This window comes from Zootoca vivipara, chromosome 11, assembly GCF_963506605.1.
Source record: "Zootoca vivipara chromosome 11, rZooViv1.1, whole genome shotgun sequence".
NCBI lineage: Eukaryota > Metazoa > Chordata > Lepidosauria > Squamata > Lacertidae > Zootoca > Zootoca vivipara.
In genome coordinates, this window is record NC_083286.1 from 61,315,080 (window position 1) to 61,324,674 (window position 9,595).

Consider the following 9,595-nt stretch of genomic DNA (forward strand, 5'->3'; position numbering starts at 1 on the left):
TATTTGTGCATTCCATGCTGTGGTAGCTTGAAGGAAAGCGACTGAGGGCGAAACCCATCCAGAACATGTTACATTCCAATAACCAGTAATGTTCAAAGAGGTCAAGGGTCAAAGCCATTAAGGGTCAAAACCAGGCTTCCTCAACCTCGGTCCTCCAGATATTTTTGGCCTACAACTCCCATGATCCCTAGCTAGCAGGACCAGTGGTCAGGGATGCTGGGAATTGTAGTCTCAAAACATCTGGAGGGCTGAGGTTGAGGAAGCCTGGTTAAAACCATCTACGATATGCAAGACTCTCAGCTTCCCTTCTCTGGAATAATAACTCTGACCTCGGGCCCAATTATGAAGTCCACAGCAAAGGTGATTTTCAAGCCAGGGAGTGCCTGATGGGTGGCTTAACCTCTTGGCCATTATGACAAAACGGTGGTTTCTCTCACGCCAATGAGGAAAAGTTGTCCTTGAGGCACCTGAGAGCTGGCTTGGTTGCTGGGTCCTCAGCAGCTTCTGGGGTGATGCATCTTATTGGGGGCAGATCTTGTATTGGGTCTCAGTGCCTGCTTCAGTTCTGCTCCTGAACAGCCAAGAGGAAGTCTTTCATGGCACAGGAATGACATCTAGGTAAAACGTCAGAGGCACAGACTCCTTCTCCAGGCTGCATTGCTGTCAGCGGGCAACCAACAGTCTAGGAGCAGCCAGAATGACCCAGAAGGAGAGTTCAGAGGCTGCCTTGGAAAATGCAGCTCAGTTGCTTTGCCCCTCCTGACTTGGATAGGGACTTCTAGGTGGGAAAGCAAACAGCAGGAACAAGGCACATTCCAGGCAGGCAGAGAGGATTAATAGCCCTTGATCCCAGCAGCTCATGCAAGCGGAAGGAATTCATCATCTCTTCATTGAGCCCAGTTCTCACTGAGGAGGGCGGGGTATAAATAAAAATTATTATTATTATTATTATTCCTGCAGAAACTGACTAGGGGACCATGAGCAACATTCTGCCTTCCTCTGCTTTGGTTTCTAGAGGGAATCTAGGCTGACCACCCAGCCCATATCATTGCCCCATATACAATGCAACGTCAGCCTTCGGTATCAAAGGCAAGGTTTCCTTGGGCTTGAAGGGGACTTTGTGAATATTTTAAGGGAACTGGCAGACACATCCCACCTCAAATTACACGCAGCAAACAGCATAAAAGATTAAGGAAAGCCGCTTCAAAGGGAAAGATGAATTTAGGAAACAGACCTGACAGGCAGGCGGCAACATTTAGACACAGTCACAGTCTGGAAGAAAGCGTTTCAAAGAGGCAGAGGACAGAATGAAGCGAGGGTGACAGCAATGATGGGCCCTGCTAAAGGAACAGCACCCAGCTATTCTCAGGGGCAACTCAGTTCAGGCAGCGGCTGCAACATCACAAGGCTGATGACCTCAAGGACTCCCAAAGTCGCTATCAGGCAAACACCACTTGTTCTCCAAGAAACAAGCTCACAGGGTGTTTGGGACCAATACTTCTTGCTCTCCCACAGGCAACGTTCAATTCTTAATTCCTTTTATCTTGCCTTATTCAAGATAAGATGGGACTTTCTCCTGGCAAAGGTAAATCAAGAATCCTCATCTAACTAAGGGCTGGTAATCTCAATTCAGTCTTTTGACAGCCCTCCTGAATGAATAATCAGCTGTCAAGTCCGGAGATAGCGATAAATTTGAATTATTACCTTTAGTGGCTTAATTGTCAGCCCCTTTTAGCACTTTTGAAGTCAGGAGGACAGAAGAATGAAGTCCCCAATCTCCACCCCTCACCCCAAGGGAGGTCCTTGGAGTATCAGCCCCTTACAGGCCCAGAAAAGAACTGAACAAGGTGTATGAAGACCACATGAGAGAGGAAGCAGTCCAGCACCTTAGATGGAATGGGAGTTGGGGGTTGATGTGTTCAGAGATGACAGAACAACGCCAGGGAAGTGGACGAGCAGTGAACATTTTAATGGCCTGGTATCTTTTACTGGCAAAATTGCTTTGGAGACAAAAATTAAACTTGCTGAACAAAATTGTATTGCGTCCAACCCATAACTCTTAAGTTACAAACACCTGATGAGATGCTACTTTTTCGTGTACAGATACATCCTGGAAGTCCCTTGGCACAACCACGCATGAGGCACTCGCCTCTCGCCTTTGCGCTGAATCCCTTCTTTTGAATGCTCAGGACCTTAAAGCGAGAAAATTTAAAAGTATGGAGGCCCTCAGGCCACAAGGAAACCCGCAATGTTTTCTGATGACAATGTGATAGATATCCCGGGGTCGTGGTAATCTGCTGATCTTGTTCATATGAACAGAAGTGGGTTAGATGGCAAAGGGCTAGGCTCTTGCAGCGTCAGGAGAAGAGACAGGTAATGGGAGGCAGCAGGGCACCAGCGAAGGAAACATCTAAGACTTCCTCCCTGTTTCCATTATCCTTCCCACCAAGAAAGATTATGCACATTGCCATTTCAAGCACCCAGATCCTGAACATGCCGGGCACAACCAAGTGAGGCACTTCCTGTTTGTCCCCTATTCAAACGTGCTCAGTCTGCCCAATGCCAGGTGACTTCTGAATTCAGACAGAATTCTCCTTTCCTCTCCTCCAGATGCAGCTTCTTTCTGCCAGTGTTTCTAACGCCTCCCACTTTATTCTAATAACCAGCTGGCTTTCCTTGTCTCGGGGCACACTTGCTGCCGTTCTGAAGCTGGGCTCACTCAGGGCTTTTTGTAAGAGTCCTCCCGTCTACCAGAGCGGGGAAGCTTCCGAGCCTGAGCGGCCCCTCTGCCTCCCCCCTGCTTCCTCTTGGCCTGGCCCTGGGACTCCGATGATTTCAGTGTTTCTAACCAGAAGGCGTCAAAAGACCCGGGAGCCTGGTAGCCTGGCTCTTGAGTGTCCAGCGGATCTTTGCTCAGCAAGACACAAATGGCAGGAACATTCCGCTTCACAGTCAAAGAATCAAGGCCGGCCTCTGGCACAATGGGCTCCCAGATCTCCTCTGTTTGCCTAAAGAACACTTTTGTGATCTGGTGGAGGCTTTGAAGCCTTCTCTTCATGATCTCCACGCAGGTGATGGTCTTGCTGATGGCCTTGCCGGCGCCACTGAAGAGGACCTGCCGCACGGCCTCCGACTCCATCTTGCCAATGGCGTAGCCCATCAGGTTCCGGATTTTGCTGCCGTCCTTCACTTTCATTTCAATTATATCGGAGGGCAAGTTGGTGAAGGGGAGAGGCGACGGCTTCTCCACAGTCTTGGACTTCTGATAGTTCTCCATGATCCCCACTTGCGGCACTTGGGTTGAGCTAGGGAGCGGGGAAAGGGAAAGACACAAGAGTCACAAATAAATCCAGGGACTCAATTAAGGCTAGGAAAATAAAATACTATGAATATCTAACAAAGCAATTGTTTCACTGATCAGGGTTTCATGCACTCCGCCCTTCCACCACCTAACAGTGACCAAAAGGGGAGGAAAGTGAGGGGAGCTAAACTCTAAATAGAAAACCAAGAGGGGGTCATTGGTTGTTTCTTTCTTTTTTCTCGCTAAATGTATTTTGTTTTTTTATCTTGTATTTTTATGCTGTGAACCACCCCGAGATCTTTGGATGAAGCATTGCTGCCGCGGACCGTGGAGTCAAAAAGCAGAGACCCACAACGTTTGAGCTGGTGTCAGAAAAAAGATTTGCCCCAAATGCCAACTCTGGACCGAATGCCATGTTACCCAACCATGGACGGTTTATGCATTTCAGAGGGTCACGAGTCAGGCCTCTGCCTCTCAGCAGATTACAACGAGAGAGGAGGGAGGGAGACCACAAAAAGGATGGAGGCAGATGCAGACATGTTTAAGGCTGGGGATCCGACAGGGCAGCCTCCTCCAACTCTGTACCATCCAGGTGTCTTGGGGGATCCCCAATACTGTGCTGCCAGGATGGCTGAGGTGAGCCTGCGGTTCAAAGGGGATGGGTGGTTTGGGGTCTTTTCAGTGCTCAGCTGAGTGCTCTGGACTAGCACCTGGGGGGAAGGGATACCAGGGCCCGGATCCTCCTACTCAGTTGTGACCTTGGAAGACATTTGCATGCGGCCTGCCTCGAATACAAATTTATTATTTCGGTCACAGACCAGTTCCAGCCCACATACAATATCAAGGAAGTCATAAAAGACGATAGGGATACCTTTGAAATTGCAATTAGGTATAACAGGGACAATACAGATATTAGTCACTAACATATAACCTAAAATTATCATTTAAGGCCTTAATCATTATGATAGCACAGCTTGATCCCTAAGTTTTATGGCAACCACACAGATTTTGGCTACCCTTAACGTGATCTCAGGATCCTTTGTCCTCTACCAGGGATTTTAGACACTGAAGTTCAGATTCATTTGGAGATTTTTGCATAGCAGGGGTAATAAATAGCGAGCGTATATCCCCATAAAAATGGCAGCGTAACAAGGCATGAGATACCATTTCCACCTCCATCAAGCCGCAGGGGCAGACTCGTTCCGCACATGGTTTACCCTCGAATCTGCCTTGCAATCAGGCAGATGGCAGCACGTCGAATCTAGCGAGGGTGAACAACCATCTGTATTTAGGTATTTGTAATTTTGACAAATGATTTGCTGGGGTAAACGCGGCCTGCCTTGGCCCTGTCCTACCTCGCAGGGTGGTTGTGCGCATGCACACAGGGAGGAGAGGGAGACAAATGATGCAGTACAAGTACACAAAGAAGTACACATCTATCTATATACAAAAGACTGCATGCATATATATATATATATATATATATATATATATGTATACACACACATTATATATATACACACATACATACATACATACATATACACATATACACACACATTATATATATATATATACACACACACATAGTTCTACCGTGTTTCTCATATTTTAAGGCATCCCTAAAAAATAAGGCATGGCAGGATTTTCAAGACCTTGCGAAATATAAGGCATACCCCAAAAATAAGACATGAGCAGGACCCGGCAAAGGCAGCAGTGCGCGCTTTGCCGAGCTCCAAGCCGGCGGCGGGCTGCTGCTGTCCCGCTCAATTTCCCTGCCCCCTCTCGCGAGACTCGCCGCCGGGTCCGCTCTCGCGCACATGGCCCGGTGAGAGGGAGCCTCCCCTGCGCGCGCGTCTGCGCTCACCCTCCCCCCTCCCTCCCCCTTTTCGGCCCAGCGCGCCGCCTTGCCTGTTCGTGTGCCGCGCGTGTGAGGCGAGCGGGAAGGCAGGAGACCCAGGAGAGCCTGGCGGCCGCCGAGAACCCCGCCACCGCTCTTCCCGCCCAGGACGAGGGGCCCGGAGGAGGAGAGCCCGGCGGCGGCGGAGAAGGAGAAAGAGGCGGCAGCAGCAGCGGCGACTCAGAGGCCGAGCTGCTGGACGGGCCTTCCGCGGAGGAGCCTGTGGGGAAGAAGGAGCTGGAGCCCGAAAAAGGCGGCAGTGAGGAGAAGGAGGAGGAGGAGAAGCCGCGAAGCAGCAGCCCGCCGCCGGCTTGGAGCTCGAGCCGGCAAAGGTACCGTAGCAGCGGCGCTTTGCCGAGCTCCAACAGAGCGGGAGCTGGCAAAGGCAGCAGCGCGCACGTTGCCGAGCTCCAAGCCGGCGGCGGGCTGCTGCCTTTGCTGGTTCCCGCTCAGTCGTGGCTCGGCAAAAAATTAGACACCCCCGAAAATAAGCCATAGGCTTATTTTCTTCGAAAAAAAAAAAATAAGACATGTCTTAAAATATGAGAAACACGGTAGTGACAGGTAGGTAGCCGTGTTGGTCTGACGTAGTCGAAGCAAAATAAGAAGATTCCTTCCAGCAGCACCTTAAAGACCAACTAACTAGAACTATGGACATTTAAGCGTCTGGGGACGTCTATTTCAGTGTATCTGAAGAAGTGCGCATGCACACGAAAACTCATACCAAAATAAAAACTTAGTTGGTCTTTAAAGTGCTGCTGGAAGGATTTTTTTATACATAATTCTAGTTACAGATAGGTAGCAGTGTTGGTCTGGTGCAGTTGAAACAAAATAAAAAAATAAAAATAAAATCTTCCAGTAGCACCTTAGAGACCAACTAAGTTTGTCATACATACATATACACATATACATACACACATACAATATGTGTGTGTGTGTGTGTGTGTGTACACACACACACACACACACACAAAATACATGTATATATGCGCACACACAGAATACACCCCCACCCCCCACCCCGAGGTACCGCAGCTCTTTTAGGCAAAGCAGGCCGAAGGCGCCCCTGAGCATGCGCAGTGTTTTCCTGCCGGGGAGGCGGCTCTCTGCACGAGCCCAGAGGCTCCCTCGTCTGCTCGGAGGGAAGGAGCCGCGCCGCCCCCGCCGGCCTCCTCGTTCCACGCCCTCCTCTCCGGCATGACCGGCAGAGACAAAAGGGATATACCTGCCAGAGGACGGACAGACGGACCGGCCGCTTCTCTCGCTCGCTCTCTTCGCCTCTCAGGGAGCGGAAGCGACGAGAAGGGGGCACTCTCTCGCACTGCGCACGCGCGGCGAGCCGGAAGGAGGCGGGGCGAAAGAGAGAGAGACAAACAGCGAAGGGAAGCCCCGCCTCCCCAGACGAGCGATTGGCCGAGGGCGCGGCGGGGCCCTCCCCCTGCCGTAGACGGGGGTGTCGCGCAGGGCGAGCTGGCAGCCTGCAGGGGGCGCTGCGAGAGGTGGCGCACGGGAGATGCCAGCCGCGGAAGAAGCGCGGGGTCCTTGCGAATGAGATCCCCCCCTCGGGGGTTTTGGGGGGTTTTCCGTGGGCGGAGGAGGAAGGCTCTTAGCGAGTCGATTTTTTTCCAAAATGAAAATTCTTCATTTCAGAGTTTTTTCTGCCACTCCTTTTTCTCTTTTTTTTCTCCTTTTGCAAATGTGCATGATGTAGAAAAACGAAAAAGATAAGGGCATGCACCAAAGAAATCTCCGATTAGCAAGAAAATACGAAATAAGAGGAGAGGGAGAGAAGGGGTCTCCAGGGTTTGGGTCAGGGCCGGATTTAGGTTTGATGAGGCCCTAAGCTGCTGACGGTAATGGGGCCCTTTATAGGTCCAGCTGTCCTTTCTCAACAAAAAATTGTCACTTTTTTGTGTTGAGTAGATGCTATATGGTAATTTATGTAATAGCTATCTAAAGCCGTTTGCACATAACAAATATGAGCCTACACAACACAAAACCCTGTTGCTGTATGTAGGTTTTATTTTATTTGTTTTTATCTTATATTTTGGAAATGAACATCAAGGTTTTTTTCCCCTTCTTTAAATTTTTTTTGGGGGGGGCAAGAGAGTGGGGCCCTAAGCTAGAGCTTGTTTAGCTTCTACGTACTGGTAAATCTGGCACTGGTTAGGGTAGCCCCGCCTTCCAGGTCTTCTTGGTGGGGAGAGGGGCTGGAAATTAAATTGCCCGTATAGAAATCTGCGGTGCAAAGTGCTTTTGGGATACTGTGCATCTACGTAGTTTCTGGTCACCTCGCCTCCCAAAGGATGGTGCTGCAGAGTTAGAAATGGTTCAGAAAAAATCAAGGGAATGGATTTAGGGCTTTTTAGCTTAAACAACAAGGGACATGGTAGAAGGGACATGCTAAAACCATGCATTGCATGGAGAGAGGAAGGTTTTTCCTCCTCATATCAATAGAACACATGAGCTTCCCATGAAGCTGAAAGCTGGAAGATTCGGGACACAGAAAAGGAAGTCCTCCTTTGTGCAGCGCCTTGGTAACCTGCGGAACTCACTCCCACATGAGGCAGTGGTGATGGCCACCAGCTTGGATGGTTTCAAGATGGGGTCATAGATCTAGGGCAGGGGTCAGCAACCTTTTTCAGCCATGGGCCAGTCCACCGTCCCTCAGACCATGTGGTGGGCCGGACTATATTTTGGGGAGAAAAATGAGCAAATTCTTATGCCCCACAAATAACCCAGAGATGCATTTTAAATACAAGGACACATTCTACTCATGTAAAAACGCACTGATTCTCAGACCGTCCCCAGGCCGGATTGAGAAGGCGATTGGGCCGCATCCGGCCCCCAGGCCTTTGGTTGCCTACCCCTGATCTAGGGTCTGTTTGTGAACAGGAGAAATTAGTCAACGGTAATATTTGGAATACAGCGGGAAGAGACGAGCTGCAGAACTGTGCCAGACAAGCAATTCCTGAGTTAGCTTATGCAAACCAGCCTGGCCTGGCTCACCAAGTACAGAGCCATAGAGAAACAATGGAGAATCAGGGAAGGGGCAATGCAAAAAAGCTATTGTTCCCATGCCTACCGGTAAGTGCTGTGAGAGGGGCAAGGAGAGGCACTCTTGGGGTGTAATGTTCTGCCCCCCTACCATTGAAGTCTGCGTGTTTAAATCAGTGCTTTTTTCCTGGAAAAAAAAGTCGGGGGAACTCACCACAAAGTTTGTTTTGTTTATTACGAGCCCCACAGGCAGTGGCTAAGTGATCAATAAACTCAAGCAGACAATGATCTGGATTAGAAATTGCCACAACTTTATTGAATACAGATATAGGCTTAGGCATGGGGTATATATCTGTTCCAGCCCCCCCCCCGGGGAATTTTTTTTATTTTTTTTTTAAAAGGTCAGGGAACTTAGTTCCCTTGAATTCCTGCTAAAAACAAACAAACCCCTGGTGTAAATACACGTAAAATAACCCATATTTCCAAAAGACACTAGCCTCAGTTTTCCTAATGGAAGCCCAACCCTGGGTGATCCCCTGGAATCTTGCTACCTCTAGTCAGAGATTGGGGGGGCGCTGAGATTGGGGAACTGCAAAACAATAGGCTTGGACAAATTCATGGTGGAGAAGGCTATTGATGGCTGCTGTCCCCAGTTGGAGGGAGCAGTGCTTCTGAATCCCAGTTGCTAGAAGGCACAGGAGGGGGAGAAGGCTCTTGTGCTCAGATCCTGCTTGTGGGTTTTCCCATCGGGGCATCTGGTTGGCTGCCCTGGATGGCTTCCTTTTGGCCTGATCCAGCAGATTCTTCCTATGTTCAGCGATGATGCAATAAAGGTGTTTTCCGCCTGCACGGAGACGTTTGTGATGCGCTCCAGAATGCTCCAGGCATCCGGCTCAGAAGCGAATCTAGCGTTGGCCAGGAACGCAATGCCGTGGATTTTTGTTTCAACTGTGGAGATGGTTTCCTACAAAAGCATCGCTTTGCTTTGGAAATTGCTCTCCTTCTTGAGCAGGAATGCTGTCGTGGTGCTGGTCTTCTATTTCATCTGGAAACTTCTAGGAAGTTTCCCTATGTTGGCCAGCACTTACTCCTGGCTGAGAAAAAACTGCAGACGTCCTTCATTCTGCCCTGAAATTTCACCAAAGCTCCTTTCTCTCGCACAATGGGTAAGTCTCCTTGGCTGGCCCACAGAGTCTTTGCAAACAGCCATCCATAATCCAAGGGTTCTGTTTGCTGGAAATCAGAAAGGAAATATTTGCTCCTCTGCTTTGGGCAGGAGGCTCATGAATGTTGTGTCTTACGGCGCCTCGTAAGACACTGCAGTTATCGTCTGCTAGGGAAAGCGGGAGAGGAACAAAATCCCGTGGTTAGGATGCCAGAATTAGGAAAGGGGTGAG

General features: G+C 49.5%; 1 protein-coding gene across 1 annotated transcript; it reads right to left on the reverse strand.

Moving 5' to 3' along the window:
- Positions 1–1,948: 1,948 nt before the first annotated feature.
- On the reverse strand, positions 1,949–6,531 carry RPP25L (ribonuclease P/MRP subunit p25 like). The gene is made up of 2 exons (XM_035100872.2): positions 6,427–6,531; positions 1,949–3,305 (listed from the first exon to the last, which is right to left on the reverse strand). The coding sequence occupies exon 2, from the start codon at positions 3,275–3,277 to the stop codon at positions 2,720–2,722; it is 558 nt and encodes a 185-aa protein (XP_034956763.1). The 5' UTR covers positions 3,278–3,305; positions 6,427–6,531; the 3' UTR covers positions 1,949–2,719.
- Positions 6,532–9,595: the final 3,064 nt, after the last annotated feature.

Coding starts and splice junctions, on each gene's coding strand:
- RPP25L (XM_035100872.2), bottom strand. CDS start 3,277: ATGGAGAACTATCAGAAGTCCAAGACTGTGGAGAAGCCGTCGCCTCTC.